Raw genomic sequence first — 24,747 nt, 5'->3', positions numbered from 1 at the left:
GAACAAACGACGTCTCCGAGAAAAAAAAGATAAAAAAAATTAGAGTGTTACAGAATTTATAAATAAAATATTTGAACTTATTAAAGAAAAATAACATATAAGTCCTAGTTAGCTAGTTGATAAATTATATCTTTTTTTTTTAATTATTAAAAACAAACCCTCACCTATCGACGGAAAAGCAAAAAGTCAACCCACACTAAAACCTCAACAACAAAGTTTAAATAACACTAGAATACTAGTCTATCACAAAGAAGTTACTATATTTTATACTTATTTTTAATATTGATATAATATTTATTTTAAAATAATTCATTAGCGTAAAATTTATAAAAAAAAGTAACAAACTACAAAATATAAAGCAAAAAAAAAACAACATAAATTCCAATAATTGTAATACAAAGTTGAAGATAATCTTGGCAAAGATTATAGTTTTGGGCTGAATTGATTTTTGGAATTGAAGCGTCGATTATTTTATTCTCATCATCCATGATTTTTAAAAAACTACATTAAAGAAAAAAGATATCATGGATTATTACAAATTTATATAATATATTGTTTGACTCTTTTATTTCATGGAGTATATTATACATTTATAAAAAATCCTATAATCAATTTTTTGTGTCTAATATACTCACGTGTGAGTATAATTGTATAAACATTCGGCTTGTGTGGAGGACATTTCATTTATTATACGTTTGTTGTAATCAATAAAGGTCTATTTCTACCTTTTTATTAAAAGGCAAATGAATAGATCATTTTTTCTAATATAAATATATCAAGAAGACAATAATTACGTGTCAATGTTGTAACGCTGCACATAAGCTTGCTAGATCTTCAAGGGACTTTAACTCGATGTATGTTTGGGATAAACCTTTGGCTCATGTGGTGTGGAGGACTTTTTAATTCATTATATGTTTGTCATGATCAATAAAAGTCTATTATTACATTAAAAAAACAAATCAATTGATACATTTTTTTTACAACGTATATATATCAAGAAGGCGTTACTCACGGGTACAGATGTCAGTTTAACCTGAACCTGATGGGTTGACCTGATTAGCTCGCTAAAGTCAGAGAGTTAGAACTAAAAGTTTATAACCTGGTTAGAAATCGGGCTAATCAGATTGGCCCGCTGGCCCGGACAAAAATTTTATATACTTTTTTAACTTATTTTTTTATATTTTGCGCATGGCACCCTTTCATTCTAATCATTTACTATAGTTTTTTCATTTTTTATCAATGGAAAATATATACCTTATGTAAAAGATGTGTGAAGTTTATAATTATTCCAAACTAAAAAGAAAAAAAGATAAATACGGGTTTTCTATATAAATAAATGCATAAAAGTTAATTATATTACATTGGTTTTTTACAAATTTGATATTTTTTCTTATATCCACCTTATATTTTCATTTTCTTTTTTTATTTGTGGTAAATATATTTTTATTTACAATGTTGATTTTGTTAATGATGTAACGACCCGCTAAGCCGATATTATTATAAACTATATTATTAGCTTGATTATTTATATAAGTGACTTTTATGTGATTTAAATCCGAGCCACGATCGAGTGTCGTTGTTGTTTCTAACGTCAGCCAAGTATATAAAAATATATATATATATATATATTTATAATAAATAAATGAGATCCCAAAATCAAAATTTTAATGTCCGATACATCCAACAAAAGTCCAACAAAATTTAATCTATACATCATGCGTTCTAAAAAAATCGGGTACTTTAGCGCGGGCAGCCACGAACTTGAACCGATTATACCTACACCAAATTAAATGAATAATTAAATAATAATAAAAAAAATAGTGCAGATTCATAGGATCGAATTTTTTTTCCACACAACATTTAATGTTGCATTAATTGGAGGTCAGGAGGGACAAAATTTTTTCTTGAAGGACAAGTTTCATTGACCTCCTCCCTCCTCCATATTATTTGTATATGTATATAGATATCCCAATCATTTTTTTTACCTCCACATTACGTAGAGATCACAATCATCTTCTTCACCCCCACACCACTATCGAACCCAAACTTCTCTTCAAACACACACCAACAAATCGAATGGGGGAACAAGAATCAGAGACGGTGGAGTATGGCAGATGATTATAGGATTAGACTCCACAATCCAACAACACTTTGTTCTCATATCAATAAGGTAAACACCAAGTCCTTTATTTTCTTTCAAATTTCAATATATGTAAGCATATGCATATATAATTTTGAAAGTAGAATCTGCCCATGTAAGATCAGAAACCACATTTATTAAGTAGTGTTTCACCATCAAATCTTCCAAGTAGCAAGATAATTACTCAAAGTCTTCAAATCTATATAATAGACAAACTAAAGTAAGCACAAGTTAGGAAAACTTATCTCATGGGTATGAATCTGCCGGAGACAGATTCTCGACAGCCCAGAGACGATGAGGGCAGCCCGACACCCTAGCAACTGCCAATATCACAACCTTGACGACAGCCCAGAGACGATGAGGGCAGCCCGACACCCTAGCAACTGCCAATATCACAACCTTGACGAATCTACAATTAAAAACACCAAACTTTTAAATCCAAGATTTAATCTTTAGAAAGTATAACAAAGGGGAAAAATGATAAAAATAAAATTGGCCTACCTTACCTATCGGAGAATGGCGAGGCGCGGAGGAGAGGCGGCGGCAGAACCGAGAGATGAGAGATAGGAGAGGAAAGAAGTGATAGAGGGGAAGCGGGACGGCGGAGGCGGATTCGCGGTGACGGCGGGAATCGGAGTGGAGTGGAGAGAGAGATAGATGGAGGAAGCCGACAGAGAGAGAGAGTGCGCAGATCTGCCACTGTTCGGAAACGGTAGGACTGTCGGGAGGAGGCCGGCGAAGCCGCTGCCCCTGCATGCCGGCGGTGAAGAGGGAGAGAAGAGAGAAGAGAGAGAGGGAGAGAAGGGAGAAGGAGAGATGAGGAGGAGGAAGGGACCACCGCCGGAGGTGGTGGTGGCGTGACGGCCGCACCAGAGGCGGAGGCGGCGCTAGTAGGTGGCTTGTCGATGGAAATTCTGATATGAGAGAGAGATTTTCCCTATTGGTGCAATTTGGGGAAGAAGGGTGAAAAGTGTTTGTGAGAGAGAAATCGATAGTGGGGTGGAGTATATGGGTTTTATTTTTATTGTTGGACTAATGAATTAGTTACTTAGGCTAAGGGAGTGGAAGAATTTAAATTTGAGCCCAATTCCTTTAACAACTGGGGCTGCAGTAAATAATTGAAGGGAGGCCCAATTTTCGGATTTAGTTATTGTGGGCTAAAAATGGGAGAGAAACTCGGCCCAGTTTCGAAAATGGTATCCTTTGGGAGCAAATCTAATATTAAATTTTAGCCTAAGTTTTAGAATAAGATTTAATTAATGATTATATTAAATTTTTTTTCTTTTATGATTTCTTCTAATGATGTAACTAAGCCAACATAATTGAGCTTGGGACTTATTTTAGAGTTTTGCGTAAAATTGTAGTAGTGAATGGAATGCCGCTTAATCGGAGCCGAAATAGCAAACGAACTAGTAATAAATAATGTAAGTTCAAATAATGTAAGTTTAGAAATTTCGTAGTAGTAGTAATAATAATATTAATAATGAAGTGCTATTAATTAAATTTCCCAATTTAATTAATATGCAAGTTTCTAAAATTTTCTAACGGTGAGCAAATGATAAAAGAAATAAAGTAGGGGCATGCATTCCTATAAGTATGTGAATTTCTCGAGTCTTATTAGTACGTTGTTTGTTTTCAAAAAGGTTATCTCCGCAAGTAAGGTCGGAGTAAGAATTCAAGATAAGAAAACTAAGCGATCAAGGTGAGCTTTCTTATACTAAAATACAAATCGTATTTTATGAAAACAAGAACACATGTTCGTGATTTTAATGATGTTGTCATGCCATAAATGTTTTGTGTATGATGCCTATCTGTTGGCTACGGCCAAGTGAATTATGAATGATGATATAAGTCGAATTCGGGTCCCAGTGAGGGTGGTGTCCCCGCTCGGACTAGTGTACACAAGCTCCCTCTGCATGTTGGGCAGAGCAGGTGACCGAGGAAGGTGGCCACCTTCCCGGCACAAGAATACCTCTGACATGTTGGGCAGAGAAGGTGACCGTGCGAGAACACCATCTCGACGGCACAATGTGATCAGATATGGCTAAGTACAGGAAAAAGGGACTGCAGTCCAATGTGAATATTTTTAGTAAGCTCGGGCCTTTTCAATAAATCCCCGAGTGTTACTGTGATGATGGCTTGACAATATTTTCAAATGTATATGTGTAATTTTCGGCAATGTGTTCACTAAGTACTTTTGTACTCAGCCCTGCATATATTTCTAAATGTGCAGGTTGAGCAGCGAAGTGGTGGAGGAAGTGCTATTGAGACAAGACATTTAATTCAGTCAGATTTTGACTCTCGGAGGTTCATGTCTTCATACATGGAACCGCGTTCATTTGTTTCCGTTGTGCATCTTAAAAGACTCAGGTCTATTTTGTTCAAAACTCTGATATATTGAAATTTTTACAAACAATTACTCGAGTTTTCATGATCGAGTATCTTTTCTTCTGTGTATCAGCACTTGATTAGTCATGTCTCGCAACCAATGCTTGATTTTATTTTCCCCTTATTTATTTCACCGCTTCTTTAACCCTCCCCTAGTCGCGATCAACCGTGTTTTCTATCCTTAGAAAATGCGGTCGTGACAAATGAAGTAGATGTGTATACAATATTTATAAAAAAACATAGAATCTTTACAATTAAAAATAAAAAAGATAATTTTAATAAATACTTAGTTTGTAGCCCGATGAGCCTATTGGGCTAATTTTAAACCTGAGTACTTAGGGTTAAGATTTTAAAATTTTATCCCGATAAAACTTCAGCCTGATTAGCCCACAACCTGAGTAAGATTGACCGTAACCCGCTGGGCTAGCCCAATTGACATCCTTACTTGAGTGTCATAGCGTCGTAATGACACATAAGCTTGCTAGATCTTCAAATGATTTTAATTCGACGTATGTTTGGGACAAACCTCCAGGCTCCCGCTTATGTGGACGACTTTTTCATTTATTGTACGTTTGTCGTGATCAACAAAAGTCTATTTTTTTCTTATTTTAAAAAGACAAATGAATGGATATTTTTTCTAACTTGGTATGAAGAAGACAATACTCACGTCAGAGTGTCGTAGCACGCAATGACACATAGGCTTGTTATATCTTCTAGGGACTTTAATTCGCCGTATGTTTGGGATAAACCTCCGGCTCATGAGGAGGAATTTATCGTACATTTGTTGTGATCAATAAATGTATTTTTACTTTTTCTAAAAGGACAAATGAATGGATATATTTTTTCTAACATAAATACATCAAGAAGACTCACGGACGAGTGTCATAGCGTTGTAATGACACATAAGCTTGCTAGATCATCAAGGGACTTTAATCCGACTTATGTTTGGGATAAACCTGTTGCTCATAAGGAGGACTTTTTCATTTATTGTATGTTTGCCGTGATCAATAAGTGTATATTTTCACTTTTTTATTTAAAAAAGACAATTACACATTTTTTCTAATATAAATATAGCAAGAAGACAGTACTCACCACGAGTGTCATAGCGCCGTAATGACAGATAAGCTTGCTAGATCTTCAGCAGAATTTAATTCGACGTACATTTGGGGTAAACCAAAGGCTCACGTGGATAAAATTTTCAATTATTGTACGTTTGTCGTGATTAATAAATGCTTATTTTTACTTTTTTTAAAATAAGACAAATTAATGGATACATTTTTCTAACATAAATATATCAAGAAGACAATACTCACGAGCGAGGGTTATAACACCGTAATGACACATTGGCTTGCTAGGTCTTCAAGTGACTTTAATTCGACGTAAACTTGGGAAAAACTTCCTGCTCATGTGGAAAACTTTTTCATTTATTGTACATTTGTAGTGATCAATAAATGTCTATTTTTACCTTTTTTTGAAAGACAAATTCATGGAAACATTTTTTTCTAACATAAATATACTAAGAACATACTCACATGATATAATAGCGCCGTAATGACACATAAACTTACTAGATCTTCGAGGGACTTTAATTTGACGTACGTTGGGATAAACATCCGGCTTATGTGGAGGAATTTTTAATTTATTGTACATTTATCATGATCAATAAAAGTCTATTTTTATTTTTTTCTAAAGAAAGGCAAATTTATAGATGTATATCAAGAAGATAAATTTATAACAAATTCTATCGAGTCTTATGTTTATTATTTTGCATTCTTTATTAAAATAAAAGTTCGAGGACCTACTAAAATATTGCAATATAATCATCTATGGCACATAATATCATCTTTCCTTTGATTATGCTAAATTTATTAATATTAATATAAGTTTATTGCATCACTATAGGATGAAGTTGATACTTTTCCTCCTTGCTACCGTATGTATAAACTATGCCGCATATACGTGTTTTTAGCATATATAAGTAATTAATAATAATTGTAAGATTATGTATCCAAATTATTTGAACATCTACCTCACCATGTATATTAATTATTACACGTTTTATGATATTCAAACTTTTCACGAGCATAAACATTTCTTTGAGTGAAACACAGTTACAATTATTTAAAAGAATTCATTTGATAATTAAGCTAAGTCCTATATTAAAATAATAATATGAGAACTATAATATTTTAACAAAAATATAGTACTAGGGCTACCGAAAAACTGAGCTGGATTTTAACGAAAATAAATAAAAGTGAATCTACTCATCAAAACAACGTTACTTTGATATGAATATAACTTGACGTGGACTCATTTTTAATATAAAAAGGGCAATATATTGTTAAACTGAACCTTCACTAAAAAGTTTTGACTTTTATATTTAATTGTATTTCTAGATATGCCATCATCATAGTATTAATAATTATTCCATCGCGCACAAATAAACAGTGTTAAAAGGGAATGAATTTTTAAGAACACTTAACTTAACACCCCTAAATCAGTGAAATTCGAATGAGAAGATATCGCACTTGCTAATCATAACCGTATAATCAAACACTAGGTTTATACAACATCATCAATCAAAATCCGAATAATTTATTTTTGCATGGATAATACTGTATTAAGAAAGTAAAATTGAACTGACTGAATACAATCCAAATAAACCAATAATAATTGTTTTGAACTATAACTAACGAGTGATGCTAAATGGCCATAATGTGGCCGGCCATAAAAAATTAATTTAGTCCATTTACATGTATACAAAAATTAGAATTACCGATATAAACTTATATGTGTGTGAATGAACTTGTGAGTTGATACTTATCTTTGAATTTCATTACGTAAAACACATTAATATCACGAATTACTGTATACGCTGAGCAACAATCAAGAAATGACAGTAGTAATAAGTTGAGCAAAAATTACGAAAGAGCAACACTAACATGTTGAACAACATATAATGAAGATGATATAAAATTAAAATCAAGTAATATTAAACCAAAAATTTGAAAAAAAATTAATTTTTTTATTATTTTATTAATTTATGACTGGCCATAATGTGGCCGCATAGCTTTATTCGTAACTAAAACACTGAAGCCAAAAAAGGAAATATTGTAACTCAAAATCCAGTAATGAATAACAATATTAAAATTATTCCGCAGATTTAAAATTCAGAGCCTGTCTAACGGCGTTAATGCGCCGTCACAGTTTCTCCTCCTCCTCCATCTTCCGCCAACAGCTGCTGCAAATGCTCCGGCTCGCTTGCCACGTAAGCCAACAGTCCTTCGCCGGTTTTCTCGACGGAATCTTCCGTCACCAGCGGAGAAATCCTGCCGATAACGACGATTGCGACGAGGAAGAGCGCCGTCGAGACGAGGAGCGGAGAGAAGTAGTTCAAAATGCGGATTAAGTTAGGCGCGAGGTAGAAGAAGGAGAGGATTGCGAGGACGAATCCAAAGAAGGAGAGGATTTGCAATTTGTACTCGAGAAGCTTCACCGGTATCTCCATGGCGTCGGATCGAAACCTCTCTCGCTGCGCGAAGATGCTCTCGAGAGAGAGAAGAAGGTTTTGTGTATGCTGCGAATGAATAGCTATGGTGAGAGATTTGGGGTTCGCATTTTAATGGGGTATTTATTTAAGGCGGTTTCCCCAAAATACCCATCGTAATTACATGTGACAACGGTGAGATGAATGTGTATATTTTTACCTATGCCGTTACAAGTGAGTCAAATGCGGATGATTTTCATTTTGAACTTTAACTGCTTTTGTCGCCCATCCTTATCCCGACCTCCTTTATGATGATTTTCATTTTTCAGTTTTTAGTCCTGTATTTTAGTCCGTCCATCAAAATTAGTTTTAGATTCTCTTTTATTATTCATTCGTTCTGTAATTGAAAATTTATTTGGTTATGACATAAGTTTTAAGAAATGTAAAAAAATTAAAATGAATAAGTTAGTTATATATGAGTCTCACTTATTTATTTATATATATATATATATAGAGGGATGTATTCATTTCCTTTTTGTATATTTTATCTTTTTAATCTCAGCCCCACGATTCTGTTATTAACATGGCTTCTGTGTGTAGTTGACATGGCTTCTGTGTGTAGTTGACATGGCTTCTGATTGTTGTTGACATGACTTATGATTGTTTTTAACATGACTTATAATTGTAGTTGACATCGTTGTATGTGTTGTTGACATAGTATGTAACATAGTTGACATGACTTGTACATGTAGTTGACATGACTTGTATGTGATGTTGACACGAGATGCACCATAGTTGACATAATTATATTACTTGCTGACATGGCTAGTATACATATTTGGCATAATTTTAATTGTAACTAACATGAATTTTATTGCACTGATAACAGATTGTTGTTCCATTATTGGAGATTCCAGTGTCAAAAGTCAGAGTGAAAAAGTCTCATACTGAGACGCACTCTGGCCCATTCATAGGCTATCCACTTGACATAAGAGTTGTACATACAAAAACATACCTGGAAGCTAATGAAAGAGATGTCTACTACTACATACTAGAAACAGAAGGAGTAGACAAGTATCCATCATTTAATTATTTCATTGCTCTAAAAAATATTTTTAGTTTTCCGTGCAGTTAACATGATTGAAGAATGTTGTTCTTGTGTCGTTTGTATAACTTCATTTCAGAGATGCATGCGTTTATGAGGATGATTTTGCTTGGGCAACCAAGGAATTGTTTTCGTCACTGAAGCCCCATGAAGAAATTAATGCTGGTGTAATTAACGCATGGGCTTCACACCTGAACAACAGAGAAAAAGAAAGGCCCACAACATCACTTTCACGCTTTTTTCTGACTACATCTCCATGTGTAAGTAATCTTAAATTATAGCTAAACTGTTTGAATCAGACGTCTCCTTAACCAAACATGTTAAGTGCAGAATTTCAATGTAACAAATCGGCCGGATAATTGGGATGCTTCGAAAGCAAGGAAGAATTTCATTTCTCAGATAGATAATGAGATTCAAAGAAGACCAGATTTCAACTGGAGAGAAATTGATTTGGTAATAACATCTCACAATGACATTTACGTAAGAATATGAACAGGTGTTCTTTGGATATAATTTTATCTTTAATGGCATTTTATCTTTCATGTCATACAGGTCTTCTTCCCAGTTTGTGCAAATTTCCATTACTATCTTGTAGTATATTGGATGAAGAAAAACACCATTGAGATAATAGATAACAGCAAGCCACATAAAGATATGGATCCGTTCGAGAAGTATGACATTGATATTGGTTTAATGGTATGCTTTTATCTATGTTATTGACATATTCTCTACATTTGGTTAACATAATTTCCACATCATGTTAAAATGCTTTGTTTGTGTAGTTTGATTTAGTTATTTATATATTTTGCAGAAAGATATGTTTGAAGCATACTTCATAGAGAAGAAAATGTTAGATATTTCAGAAAATATAAACAAGTCTTCACTCAACTTTCTGCATTTAGAATGGGCCACAAGCACGAACAAGAAGGACTGTGGTGTCTATTTGATGAGGCACATGGAGACCTATGTTGCAAAAAGGGCAGTAAATGGGATATTGGCTTCTCTGCACGTAGTGTAAAGATTCCCAAGATACTCAGAGGAAGGTATTGCTACACAATGATTTCATCGATTTACAATAACCAAAGGTCGCCGATGTTACAACTGGCGCATGATTGGATGGAAGCAAACATGGAGAAATTGCTTGAGCTAAACAACAAGTACAAGAAGTTGTTTAGTTGTAGAAAGAAGTAAACAAAAAGTGATATTAATGTTAAATGTTGACATTGCTTTGCGTGTAGTTGACATGGCTAGTGCGTGTAGTTGACATAGCTAGTGCGTGTAGTTGACATGGCTAGTGCGTGTAGTTGACATGGCTAGTGCATGTAGTTGACATGGCTTGTAACACAGTTGACGTCGCTTGTACGTGTAGTCATATAATACATTTCAATAGACAACAAATCAAATGTTAAAAACAAATAAGAAAATGTCATCAACTTAAAAATAAATCTTATAATTAAAAAAAACAAATATTTTACCCCCTATTTGGCACATGTACATGAATTATGGTCATATAATACATGTCAATAGACAGCAAATCACATGTTAAAACATATAAAAAAATGTCAATAAACTGTATAAAATGTCAACAACTAAATAATTCTCATATCAATAGCCAAAATTAAATATCAACTACTAATAAGAAAATGTCAATAACCTGTAGCATATATTAAAAACTCAAAAACAACTATGTTTGTTAAAAAAGAACAATTATGTCTACTTTCTGCCACAACTCCTGGCATTATGATCAGTCACTTTATGACACTTTCCACAACGCCTATGAAGTTTACTTGCTTTTTCAATTGCTTTCTCTATGCTCGACTTAATCCTGCTTTTCTTGTCACTTGCACCTCCCTTTGTACTAACCACATCTGGAGCATGAGCAGTTATGTCTTCAGGTACAACAATACCATATATGTTCATGATGGAATCATTTTTATCAACTGATGAAGATCCAGTAGTGTCATCAGTAAAAATTTGAGGAGCAATACCCGCAAGCAAATTATCCAATGCAATCAGATGATTTTTATTCTTAAAAGCGCGTTGATATAGACCAAAGTAACGTCCATGACACCTGTTCCCAATCTGTAGCTTGTCATCTTCGTTAGAACCTGCAAACATATAACATGTCAATATCCTATATAAATTATATGTACACTAAATCTGTAATATGTCAACAGCCTATACAGTTTATGTCAACACAAAATTAAAATACTCTAAACATGAGTGTTTTTTGTTAGATACAGAGAATGTTGGCGTCTTGTTTGAGCAACATATGACAAATCAACTGAAATATCTATAGGAAACAGTTCACATACCTTTGCCCAACGCACTTTCATCACTCGTGAGACCATGAATTGCCTTCAATAAATCACTTTTCAGCCACCGGTTACCAACATACTTCTCTGGAATATTGTTGACATCTTTGTTTCTGAGGACGAAGAAAAGGTGGCTGCATAGGTAACCACACCTTTCAAACAGTTTACACTCACAATCAAATGACTCAGTCTCTTTCTCATGTGTAACTGTGAAGGTCTTCTTTCTAGCATCAGAAACTTTAAAGACCTCGATGTTCTCCAAAGTAGACATGCTAATCATCCGACAACTCTTATCAGCCTCAGAAATCAATTCTTGTACTACTCTAAACATCCTATCCGTGTATACAGATGCCAATTGCTTCTCAAATGCTAAATCAGTGGCATATTTTGGAGAGATTACAGAATCATAATAGTCAAGCCTTTCAGTTTGATTCCTTTGAGCATCAATGGCGTTGTTATACTGAAGAGTGAAGTCAGCAAAATTAAACAACGGTTTCGAGTACCTCTTAAAAAAACTATTTTCAGATTCTGAAAAAGATGTTGTTCTCATTAAAGAACCCATAGGAACATCTCTAAAGTAGGCTGGGATCCACATATGTCTAACAGCAAACATGTCCTTAAACCATTTATGATCTTCCATACCATATTTTTCAACAATACCAGTCCATAATATGTCAAACTCTTCTGGATCTAACAATTCTGACCAAACACAAGCCTTAAACTCCTTACTAAACTGTTCTCTGTTAGAAATAGATTTAGGTATTTTCTCGAACAACTTGCTCATAATATGCCACATGCACAAACGATGCCTTGTATCGGATAATACCTTCTCAATTGCAAGCCTCATTCCCCAATCTTGGTCTGTGATTATGATCCTTGGAGCAACACCCATGCATTCAACAAACACAGTAAAAAGCCATGAGAATGCATCACAATTCTCACTGGATACAAAACCAGCTCCAAATGCAATAGGACACCCGTGATTGTCTTTCCCGGTAAATGGACCAAACACCATACGATACCTATTGAACAAATAGATCAACACAAAACATCAACAAAATTTTCATAATAACCAATGTCAACAAATTTTTTCATAATTACCAAGTATAATAAATAAACTACCTGTTTGTCGAATATGTTGTATCAAATGCTACAACATCTCCAAACATGTGGTAGTGTTTTCGAGACTCTGCATCAGACCAAAATAAGCTCACTAACTTATTATCATCGGGTGATAATTGATATTTGTAAAAAAAGCCTTCACAAATTCTCTTCTTCTCTTGCATCTGATTTAGGATCATTTGAACATCCACTTCTTTCAGTTTCTCTTTAATATCACGAGAACAATTCCTAACATCATTCAACGTACACCCAACAACATCATAACCACCAAAAAACTCCTTTAATAAGTTGAAAGTTGAAGTAGGACCGATGTTAGCTTTGGTGCAATCTTCAACAAACTTGTGATGAACATCATTCATACTGCGATTTCCTTTCATAAATCGCTTATGATCTTTGTCAACCATAGCATGATTGTGTTCCTCAATGAATTGATGCACAAGATAATATTTAACACCACAATCAGAATAAAACCTGAAACTGATCCTTGCTCCACATCCACACCTTTTTGTGCCACGTCTGCGTTTCTTCTTTGAAGTAACTTCATCGTCATCTGATACGTTCACATCGTCAGATATAATTACGTCGACATCCAACGGATCAACTGTATGAAAACCTTGTCTGTTGCAGACAACATACTGAAAAGTAATAACACCACCACTACCACTAGACCTATTTCCAAATCTTCGAAAATCAAAACAAGCCTCTTGAGCATACTTTTCATAGAAGCAAATTCCCTCCTCAAGTGAAGAAAATTTTTGACCTTCATAAGGCCTCAACTCAGCCTTGCAAATTGGAATAACAGGTCCTGTAATAATGGAGTGCTCATTTCAGTTGGAAGAAGCTCGGCTAGAAAGGAGTTCGGTAAGCTCGGCTTACCGAGCTGGAACTAGCCGAGAAGAAGAAGGCAGAAGTCGGTAAGCTCAGCGGTAAGGAAGCTCGGTAAGGAAGCTCGGTAAGGAAGCTCGGCGTTGAGCTGGAATGAGCCGAGTAGGAAGGAGTTCGGTTGTAAGCCGAGGAAGGAGTTTGGTCTTGAACCGAGGAAGGAGTTCGGTCTTGAACCGAGAAGGAAGAAGCAACCTAGCCGAACTAGCCGTTGGAGCAGCAGTTAGTTAGCTGAGATGTAGCGGTTATTCTTCTTGCTTTCTTGATTCTTCTTGTAGTTAGTTAGTAGCAGTTGCTACTTGATTATAGAGCTTTAAAATAGCTCACCGTGTATGTAGTTTAGAGTAGAGTTTAATCAATAAAGAGTTTTCCAGTTTTCTCTCCAAGATTATCATCTTCAATACTCAAAGTGTGAGTGTGTGTGTTTTCTGCATTGTGTGATCTCATACAACAGTGAGTGTGTGTGTGATCTTATTGAGTGTGTGAAAGCCTTGTGTGTGCGAATCCTAACAAGTGGCGCCGTCTGTGGGAAAGGGATATTGAAACTGATTTGCAGAGGATCAAACGGTTTCAGAGATGGCAGCAAGGCTTGATGCAGAAAAGTTCACAGGCAAGAATGATTATGGCCTGTGGAAGATGAAGATGAAGGCGGTTTTAATTCAACAAGGCTTGGCGGCAGTTCTTGCAAAACCAGAGGAGAAAGGAAAGGCTCCAGTGCTTGATGAAAAAGCTCAGGCAAAGATGGAGGAAATGCAGCTCAAGGCACATTCTGCAGTGATTCTGTGCCTTGGAGATAAGGTCTTGAGGGAAGTTCAAGAAGCCAAGACTGCGGTGGAGATCTTGGACAAGTTAGATGAAGTTTACTTGGCCAAATCCTTGGCTAACCGGCTGTATCTCAAGAAGAGGCTGTATGCCTATAGTTTTTCTGGAGATAGGTCCATCATTGAGCAGCTAGAGGAGTTCAACAAGATCATTGATGACCTAGGATCTGTTGATGTCAAGATCTCAGATGAGGATAAGGCCATTCTCACCTTGAATGCCTTGCCTAGCTCGTATGACCAGCTAAGTGATGCAATTATCTATGGAAGAGATAAACCTATCACCTATGCAGAAGTCTATTCAGCCTTGATGGCCAAAGAACTCCAGAAGACAGCCAACAGAGGCTCTGCAAGCTCCAATGTTCAAGCTGCAGAGGCCTTGAATGTGAAGAAGTTCAAGAAGCAGAACTTCAAGAAGAAGTTTGAGGGCCCTAAACCCTCAAGTTCTGATGCTCAGAAGGAAACCAGAGCTTGCTATTGGTGCAAGAAACCTGGACATTTGAAGAAAGATTGTCATGCATGGAAGAGAAAGATGGCCTCTGAGGGACACAATCAATCTGATTGTGTGGAGAGTGCTGATCCCCCGGCTCAACTCATGAATATCAGTGATAGTGGGGTCAGTCATAGGTGGATAATGGACTCGGGGTGCAGCTTCCATATGTGCCCCAATAGAAGCTGGTTTCATGATCTTCAAGAAGCATCGGGTACGGTTGTTCTTGGTAATAATCACATTTGTCAGATCAAAGGAATAGGGAAGGTAAAGCTAAGCCTACAAGATGGCTCTATAAAGATCCTAACTGGGGTGAGGTATATTCCAGAAGTAAAGAGGAACCTCATCTCATTGGGAATGCTGGAACAGAACATATTGATGAGTCAAGGAAAATTGTTTGTGAAATCTGGAGATGCAGTGATGATGGAGGCTGACAGAGAGCATATTCTCTATTATCTGAAGGCTAAGGCTGTTGATGGAGAAAGCAATGCAGTGTCAGATGATTCCATAATGCTATGGCACAAGAGATTGGGCCACCCAGCTGAAGGAAGCTTGAAAGAACTCATCAAGAAGGGTCTGATCTCTGGAGATTTCAACAAGATGGACCCCTGTGAGCAGTGTATACTTGGAAAGGCTAAGAAGGCACCCTATCCTACAGGTATTCACTCTTCTACAGCCCCTTTAGACTACATACATAGTGATCTTTGGGGGCCTTCACCGGTGTGTTCAATTGGTGAAGGAAAGTATTATCTAGCTATCATTGATGACTATACAAGGAAGTTGTGGGTATATATTCTTAAAGAAAAATCTGAAACACTCACAAAGTTCAAGATATGGTGTAAGGAGGTTGAGCTAGAGAAGGGTAGAAGTGTTAAATGCTTAAGGACAGACAATGGCCTAGAATTCTTGTCTGCTGAGTTTGATCTGTTTTGTAAAGAGAAGGGTATGAAGAGGCACCGGACTGTTCCTGGTAATCCTCAGCAAAATGGTGTTGTGGAGAGGATGAATAGGACAATCCTAGAGAGGGTGAGGTGCCTACTTCTTGGTTCTGGTTTGAGCAGCAGATTCTGGGGTGAGGCTGTGTATACAGCAGCCTATCTCATCAATAAATGCCCATCTACTGCCCTGAAATCTGAAACTCCTGATTACATGTGGTATGGAGCTCATAGTGACTACTCAAAATACAAGGTGTTTGGGTGTGTGGCCTATGCTCATGCTAGGCAAAGTAAGCTTGAAGCTAGGGCTCTGAAATGTATCTTGCTGGGGTATCAGAGGGGTGTTAAGGGGTATAGGCTCTGGTGTATTGAGCCCGGTAAGCAGAAGGTCTTGGTGAGTAGGGATGTGGTGTTCTTGGAGGATCAGATTCCATACCTGAAAGATAAGCTGGACTCCAGTGAAGATGAGGGTGATTTCTTCAAGGTGGAGCCTGTGGGGGTTGGCCTAGGAGCAGGTGGAGTTATTGACTCAGGGAGTGAGTCTGATTCAGATAAAGAAGAGGCTCCAACTCAGGGCAACCAGGCTGGTGAGTCTATATCAGACTCTATCAGAGACTATCAGCTTGCAATGGACAGAGTTAGAAGAGAAACAAGGCCACCAACAAAGTTCTCTGATGTTGTGTATTATGCTCTGTGTGCAGCTGAAGGTATTGATGGTGCAGATCCACTCACATATAAAGAAGCTATGCAGAGTAAAGATAAAGAAAGATGGATTGAAGCCATGAATGAGGAAATAGAGTCTTTACTCAAGAACAAAACATGGATTTTGGTGGACAAATCCAAGCTGAATACAGTTGAAAATGGGAGAGTGAAGGTGATTAAGATTAACACCTTGCACAATCCGGCTGACATGCTAACAAAGTCTCTAGGTAGAGACAAGTTTGATCATTGCAAGAAATTGATCAATGTTTGTGCAAGAACTGAGATGAGCCCTCAGGTGGAGAATTGTAATAATGGAGTGCTCATTTCAGTTGGAAGAAGCTCGGCTAGAAAGGAGTTCGGTAAGCTCGGCTTACCGAGCTGGAACTAGCCTGGAACTAGCCGAGAAGAAGAAGGCAGAAGTCGGTAAGCTCAGCGGTAAGGAAGCTCGGTAAGGAAGCTCGGTAAGGAAGCTCGGCGTTGAGCTGGAATGAGCCGAGTAGGAAGGAGTTCGGTTGTAAGCCGAGGAAGGAGTTCGGTCTTGAACCGAGGAAGGAGTTCGGTCTTGAACCGAGAAGGAAGAAGCAACCTAGCCGAACTAGCCGTTGGAGCAGCAGTTAGTTAGCTGAGATGTAGCGGTTATTCTTCTTGCTTTCTTGATTCTTCTTGTAGTTAGTTAGTAGCAGTTGCTACTTGATTATAGAGCTTTAAAATAGCTCACCGTGTATGTAGTTTAGAGTAGAGTTTAATCAATAAAGAGTTTTCCAGTTTTCTCTCCAAGATTATCATCTTCAATACTCAAAGTGTGAGTGTGTGTGTTTTCTGCATTGTGTGATCTCATACAACAGTGAGTGTGTGATCTTATTGAGTGTGTGAAAGCCTTGTGTGTGCGAATCCTAACAGGTCCTACTACATGATGGAAAAATATGTCAACAACCTAAAACAGATAATGTGAACTACGATATCTTAACTGACCAACACCTGAATCCAGAATCAAAATGTCAAAATAAGCAGCACCAACATATCAGTCATCCTATCATGGACTATCAACCATAGCCATAACCCCTTCCTCCAACAATAAACACCACAGCAGGGGTTCTTCAGACATGGGAGGGTGCATTTTGCATTTTGCATTTCAGCAGGGGTTTTTCGTATGTCAAAAAAATGTTAACAACGAGTACAGCTAAATAAAATATTTAACATGTAACAGACATCATGTCAACATATTTGCATTTATATCAATAAAACTTCAATTCAAATCAGAACATAATGTCAACTATCATATCTTAAATGACCCACAACAGAATCAAAATCTCAAAATATGCAGCACTAACACAACAACACCAACATCTTAGACATCCTATCATGAACCGTCAACCCTACCCATAACACCTTCCTCCACCAACAAACACCACAGCAGAAGCTCTATAGCCAGGGGAGAGTGCATTTTGCATACAACTATTGTGCATGTTAACAAAGCGTATATCTACATACAATATTTAACAGGTAACATACATGATATCAACAGATTTGCATTTATGTCAACAGAAAGTCAATTCAAATATCAATAACTGCGGATTTATGTCAACAGAGTATAATTCACCAACAAATTACAAAAAAGGCATGTTAATGAAAACCAATCCAAATTACCTTCACCATTAGTCGACATCGACTCGGAATAAGATGAAGAATCCATCAGATAACACCTTACCTTTTGATTACGAATTGAACTCGAAGCTACATATGAAAAAAATAAAAATAAAAATGATTAGGAACAAATTCGACTGGGCATCAACAAATAAAGCATAAAAACAGAATCAAAGTCGATAAAATCAACCTAAAAACTTCAGATTCAACCAAACTGCGTCGAATTGGTCGTTGAAACCGTCGAAGCAGAAATCGTCGAAAATTGATATGCTGAGGAATCGTCGAAGCAGAGATCGTTGAAATCGTTGAAAGCGTCTGTGTTCTAATTTTCGACTCAATTGAATCAGAAAACGTTGGAATCAATGGCCTCAGAGAGATCTCTGAGAAATCGCAAATCGCCAAACGCTAATCTCACATAACGCTGAAGAACCCTAAATTAAACCGCGAAATGACCATTATACCCTTTCGTATTAAATTAATTTAAAAGTATTTTTTGTGTGGCAAAATCTGGACCACTCATTTAATTAAAATGAGTGGCTGATGTTGCATCTCATTTCTCAATTAGCAAAAAAAATCTCAATTGATCATGGACCTATATATATATAGTCGTGATCATATGATAACCCCTAAATATCGTAGTAACCCTATAACCAAATCTGGACCACATATTTCTAATCATGCGGTTGAGATTCAAACTTAGATTTACTTCATAAAAAAAAGCGCGGGGTAAAACTGTCATTTCTCTCATTTAATTTCTGAATTTTGCCAAATATCACGTAAAATGATAAAATGATAGGTTTATTGCATAGAATGATAGTTTTGAGATTCAAACTTAGATTTACTTCATAAAAAAAAGCGCGGGGGTAAAACTGTCATTTCCCTCATTTAATTTCTGAATTTCACCAAATATCACGTTAAATGATAAAATGATAGGTTTATTGCATAGAATGATAGTTTTGCCGGATAGAATGATACTCTGAGTTGATAAAATGATACTTTTAACTGACTGATAAAATGATAGGTTTATTGCATAGAATGATAGTTTTGCCGGATAGAATGATACTCTGAGTTGATAAAATGATACTTTTGACTGACTGATAAAATGATAAAATGATAGGTTTATTGCATAGAATGATAGTTTTGCCGGATAGAATGATACTATGAGGTGATAAAATGATACTTTTGACTGATTGATAAAATGATAAAATGATAGGTTTATTGCATAGAATAATAGTTTTGTCGGATAGAATGATACTCTGAGTTGATAAAATGATACTTTTAGCTTATAAATGTTAGGTTTACTGCATAAAATGATAGTTTTGCCGGATAGAATGATACGTTCAGCAGATAGAATGATAGTTTTGCCGGGTAGAATGATACTTTCAGCCGATAGAATGATAGGTATTTTTGGTGTATAAAATGACATTTTTGTTTAATAAAATGATACTTTTACCTGATAAAATGATAATCTAAGCGGATAAAATTACAGAAACCTTATAAAAATGATAGTTTTTTCCGGATAGAATGATACTCTGAGTTGATAAAATGATACTTTTAGCTTATAAATGTTAGGTTTACTGCATAAAATGATAGTTTTGCCGGATAGAATGATACTTTCAGCCGATAGAATGATAGTTTTGCCGGGTAGAATGATACTTTCAGCCGATAGAATGATAGGTATTTTTGGTGTATAAAATGACATTTTTGTTTAATAAAATGATACTTTTACCTGATAAAATGATAATCTAAGCGGATAAAATGACAGTAACCTTATAAAAATGATAGTTTAGCTGAAGAAATTGCATATAAGCTGATAAAATGATACTTTAACGTGACAAAATGACATAAAACTGATAAAATGATAGTTTTGCCGGATAGAATGATACTTTCAGCCGATAGAATGATAGTTTTGCCGGGTAGAATGATACTTTCAGCCGATAGAATGATAGATATTTTTGGTGTATAAAATGACATTTTTGTTTAATAAAATGATACTTTTACCTGATAAAATGATAATCTAAGCGGATAAAATGACAGTAACCTTATAAAAATGATAGTTTAGCTGAAGAAATTGCATATAAGCTGATAAAATGATACTTTAACGTGACAAAATGACATAAAACTGATAAAATGATAGTTTTGCCGGATAGAATGATACTCTGAGTTGATAAAATGATACTTTTGACTGACTGATAAAATGATATATGTTAGGTTTATTGCATAGAATGATACTCTGAGTTGATAAAATGATACTTTTGACTGACTGATAAAATGAGCGAAATTCAGAAATTAAATGAGCGAAGTTTGGATACGTAAATTTTATCATGAGCGAAATGACATATTTACCCCCGCGCTTTTTTTTATGAAGTAAATCTAAGTTTGAATATCAACCGCGTGATTTTAAAAATGTGTGGTCCAGATTTGGTTATAGGGTTATATATATATATATATATATATATATATATATATATATATATAGGGTAGTGTTAATCTCCTTTTCTCCCCTTAGATTTAAGTTCCTTCTCAATATAGAGCGTTGGATTAGATTGATGGACGCTCCGGATTATAAGCCTAGATATGATCTCGTAGGTTCATTATTTGGTGCATTTCGTGCATCATGGGGGTGAATTAGTAAATTTATACACTCAAAAACTCCCGAAAACGGCATGTGCGAGATTTAAGCGGGATATACCCACGACCTTCCATCTACTCTACACATCATTCACGCCAAACGTATTAACGAATCAATCTCTCTACCCGCTTCTTCCCCCCAATTTCCATCCCCTTTCAAAACCCTAGCCGCCTTTTCTCAAGGTTCCGCCGTTCTCTCTGAACTTCAATCGATGTCGGATTTACTGTCCAACAACCATTCCGGTTTTGTGCAAGTTTCTTCTGCGGGTCGACGAGGAGGTAGGGTTTTTCGAACTTTAATTTACTGGTTTACTTTCTGAGTTCCATCAAGCGTTATCCCTGATTTTCCCATCATAACACACCACCCACACGACGATTCAACCGTTTTTCACCATTCAGTTGTAGTGAGGGATTTTGTAGATGAAATCTTATAAGGTTATGTTTATTTGGTGTCTTTCGCAGATTTAAAATTTCTAAAAGAGGACGTCCGTCAATTTCACAACAATCGCAGAAGGAGGGTGAGCAAACAATTTCATTTGCATTTTGAATACATGGACTGTTGGACTGATTCTGTGCTTGATGTATTGGGTTTATATCAAATTTCATATGCGTATTTTTTAATCGCGTTTGTACAGACTGTTGGACTGATTCTGTGCTTGATGTATTGGGTTTATATCAAACTTCATATGCACATTTTTTAATCGCGTTTGTACATTATTTACCTAATCGTGTGCATTAATAACTCTTAAGTAGCCATTATGTGTCTGCTGCTGGAAATTAGTCTATGAGTGAATGCAATATTAGTGTGTTCATTACTCTAATGGATCTGCACATTATATCAGTATTTATATGCATTACAGTATCATGTATCATGCATCATGTAACTGCTGTTTTTAATTGTCGAAGATTTAATGGAATATGTGTATGTGCATTACTTGTTGTAATCTCTGCATTATATGCCTATATGAATGCATTATATTCACTGGTACAACCTTCAACCAACTGTCGTTGGTCATTGGTTAAGTAGTGAATGCAATAGTTTTATGCTCATTAATTCAATGAGTCTGCTCATTAATTGCCTATTTTTATGCATTATATATCATGTATCATGCATCATGTCACTGATGTTTTATATTGTCAAAGAGTACACGGAATATTTGTTTGGTCATTACCTGATATAATCTCTGCATTATTTGCCTATATGAATGCATTATGTTCGCTGGTAGAACCATCAAGTGACTGCTGTTGGTATGCATTATATTTCATGTTTCATGATGCATGTTGCTGTTGTTGTATAAGGTCAAAGAGTCAATGGACTATTTGTATGTTTATTACCTGATTTGCAAAGTGCATTGTTTGCCTGTTTGAGTGCATGCATTATTTGTTTGATGTGAGACATTATTGACCAGATTATTGCAGGACCCTGTTTTGGCATATTTCAAAATTTGCAGTATAATAACTACTGTTTGATGATTGAGGTCTTGTTCTTGCAATCTGAGTCCATTATTTCTGTTGTATTGTTGCATTATTTGGTTGGTGTGGTACATTATTGTAGTATGAGCGAAGGCTGAATGTTTATTTTCTAAATGTACATTACTGGGTTAATGTTATGCATTATTAGGTTGATGTTGTGCCTTTTTTTAACTATTTCTATGCATTATATACATGTTTCATGCATCTAGTGTCTACTGTTGTACATGAGTTAAAGAGTGAATGGAATATTTTTTATGTTCATAACTAGCCTGAATCTGTACTTTATGTAGCTATTTCTATGTATTATTTATCTTGTTTTATGTATCATTTGACTGCTGTTGTACATGAGTCTAAGAGTGAATGGAATATTTTTATATGTTCATTACTTGAGTGATTCTGTTCATTATTTGGCTATTTGAATGCATTTTTTATCCTGTTTTATGCATCATGTGACTGCTGTTGTACATGGGTCAAAGAGTGAATGGAATATTTGTATGTTCATTACTTGACCGGATATGTATATTATTTAGTTATTTTAGTGCATTATTTATCATGGTTTATGCTTTATGTGACTGTTGTTGGACATGAGACAATGGGTGATTGCAATATTCATGGTGCATTTGTTGATTTATTCTGAACATTATTTGATTATTAAAATGCATTATGTATCAGTTTTTAGGCATTATTTTGATGCTTCTGTACAATAGTGTATAAGTGAATGCAGTATAATTGTCCACATTATTTTATTCAGTTTGTACATTATGTAACTAATTATATGTTATTATTCTGTATGTTATACAACATCAAAGCAGCTAAGATTGGACATCGACGAGGAGGTTGATGATATACTACCAGTAGGAATTGCCCAGAAATTCCGGGAGCGAGTATCAGAGGCCGGGACTAGTACAGCTCCGAAAGAGACGGAGGATAGGAAACCAAGGGGTAGGAACGTCGACCATCTGTATTTTCGACGAACCCCTACCGAGTTTCTGAATTGTATAAAGAGTTTAACTCCTCGGCAGAAGGAAGCCGTCACGGAACTTGTACATGAGTCCAACAATGAATGCAATATTTGTACATTATTTAGCTATTTCTATGCATTATTTATCATGTTTTATGCATCATTAGATTGCTGTTGTACATGAGTCTAAGAATGAATGCAATATTTATATGTTCATTACTTGAGTGATTCTGTACATTATTTGGCTATTTGAATGCATTATTTATCTTGTTTTATGCATCACGTGGTTGTTGTTGTACGTACTAGACCCTAGCCCCTAGGCTTGTTAAACCCTTAGGGAAAACAAGAAACGTGCGCCAAACATCGAAACACGGCACACCTTAAATGAAACGGGGCAGGATAAATGTTCATTACATATCACAAATAATGCATTACAGAAACTAAAACTATGCATTACACTACATAATATGTACATAATATATCTGTTTTAAAAAATACCGACGCGTTATGCATGTGCAACCCCAGACAAATTACTGCAGCTCGTGTATTTGGACAACGTTTTTTAGACTTAAAACATACTACACCCTAGCCCCTAGGCTTGTTAAACCCTTAGGGAAAACAAGAAACGTGCGTAAAACATCAAATCACGGCACAACCTAAATTAAACGGGTAAGGATAAATGTTCATTACATACCACAAACAATGCATTACAGAAACTAAACTACGCATTATACTACACAATATGTACATAATGTATATCTGTTTTAAAATATACCCGCGCGTTATGCATGTGCAACCCCAGACGAATTACTCCAGCTCGTGTATTTGGACAACGTTTTTTAGACTTAGAACATACTACACCCTAGCCTCTAGGCTTGTCAAACCCTTAGGGAAAACAAGAAACGTTCGCCAAACAACGACACACGGCACAACTTAAATTAAACGGGTCAGGATAAATGTTCATTACATATCACAAATAATGCATTATAGAATCTAAAATACGCATTATACTATACAAAATATACATTATGTGCAACCCCAGACGAATTACTGCAGCTCGTGTATTTGGAAAACATTTTTTAGACTTAGAACATACTATACCCTAGCCCCTAGGCTTGTTAAACCCTTAGGGAAAACAAGAAACGTGCGCCAAACATCGAAATACGACACAACTTAAATTAAACGCTTCAGTATAAATGTTCATTACATATCACAAATAATGCATTACAGAAACTAAACTACGCATTATACTATACAATATGTACATTATGTGGATCGACGACCGAGTTCACGTTCACCAGCACTTCAAAGTCCCCGAGTTGAACTATTCAACTCACCAGCGCAACCTCTTCTACCACTGTGTTTCGCTCTACCTCACCTCCCTCCCATCGCTCGAGGACTCCGATTTCACCAACCTCTCCGTCGGTAAAAAATCAAACGACATTGTTTTATCGCTCGACGACAATCGGACGATCCACGACGATTTCCTCGGCGCAAGAGTCTGGTGGTTGAATTGCTGCAACCCAAGACGAATTTCCTGCTAAACAACGTTTTGGATCGGCGACTGATCTGAAAATAATTTACAAAATAAAACGTAGACTGATGGAGAAGGAATGAAACGAAATCTGAAGAAAATTTGTTGAAAACCCGCAGA

At 35.9% G+C, this 24,747-nt stretch overlaps 1 protein-coding gene and 1 long non-coding RNA gene across 2 annotated transcripts; one reads left to right on the top strand and one right to left on the bottom strand.

Annotated features, from left to right (window-relative positions):
- The first annotated feature begins 1,731 nt into the window (after positions 1–1,731).
- Positions 1,732–4,427, top strand: LOC121758454. Its single transcript, XR_006041467.1, has 3 exons — positions 1,732–2,170; positions 3,784–3,842; positions 4,374–4,427. It is a non-coding gene; the product is annotated as an uncharacterized LOC121758454 (long non-coding RNA).
- A 6,339-nt stretch (positions 4,428–10,766) lies between these two features.
- On the bottom strand, positions 10,767–18,050 carry LOC121757439 (protein FAR1-RELATED SEQUENCE 5-like). Its single transcript, XM_042152987.1, has 6 exons — positions 18,032–18,050; positions 17,774–17,867; positions 12,558–13,226; positions 11,436–12,457; positions 10,908–11,228; positions 10,767–10,774 (listed from the first exon to the last, which is right to left on the bottom strand). The coding sequence occupies exons 1-6, from the start codon at positions 18,048–18,050 to the stop codon at positions 10,767–10,769; spliced, it is 2,133 nt and encodes a 710-aa protein (XP_042008921.1).
- Positions 18,051–24,747: the final 6,697 nt, after the last annotated feature.

Source organism: Salvia splendens, chromosome 12 (assembly GCF_004379255.2).
Source record: "Salvia splendens isolate huo1 chromosome 12, SspV2, whole genome shotgun sequence".
Classification (NCBI taxonomy): Eukaryota; Viridiplantae; Streptophyta; class Magnoliopsida; order Lamiales; family Lamiaceae; genus Salvia; species Salvia splendens.
The sequence above is the reverse complement of the archived record's forward strand: the minus strand, read 5'-3'. Positions and strand labels throughout refer to the sequence as shown.

Bases quoted from the DNA above. Each gene is read 5' to 3' on its own strand.
- LOC121757439 (XM_042152987.1), bottom strand. The intron at 13,227-17,773 runs GTGTTATGGGTA...ATTTGGAAATAG, and splicing joins GTGTTTGTTGGTGGAGGAAG to GTCTAGTGGTAGTGGTGGTG. The intron at 11,229-11,435 runs GTATGTGAACTG...ATATGTTTGCAG, and splicing joins TGAAAGTGCGTTGGGCAAAG to GTTCTAACGAAGATGACAAG.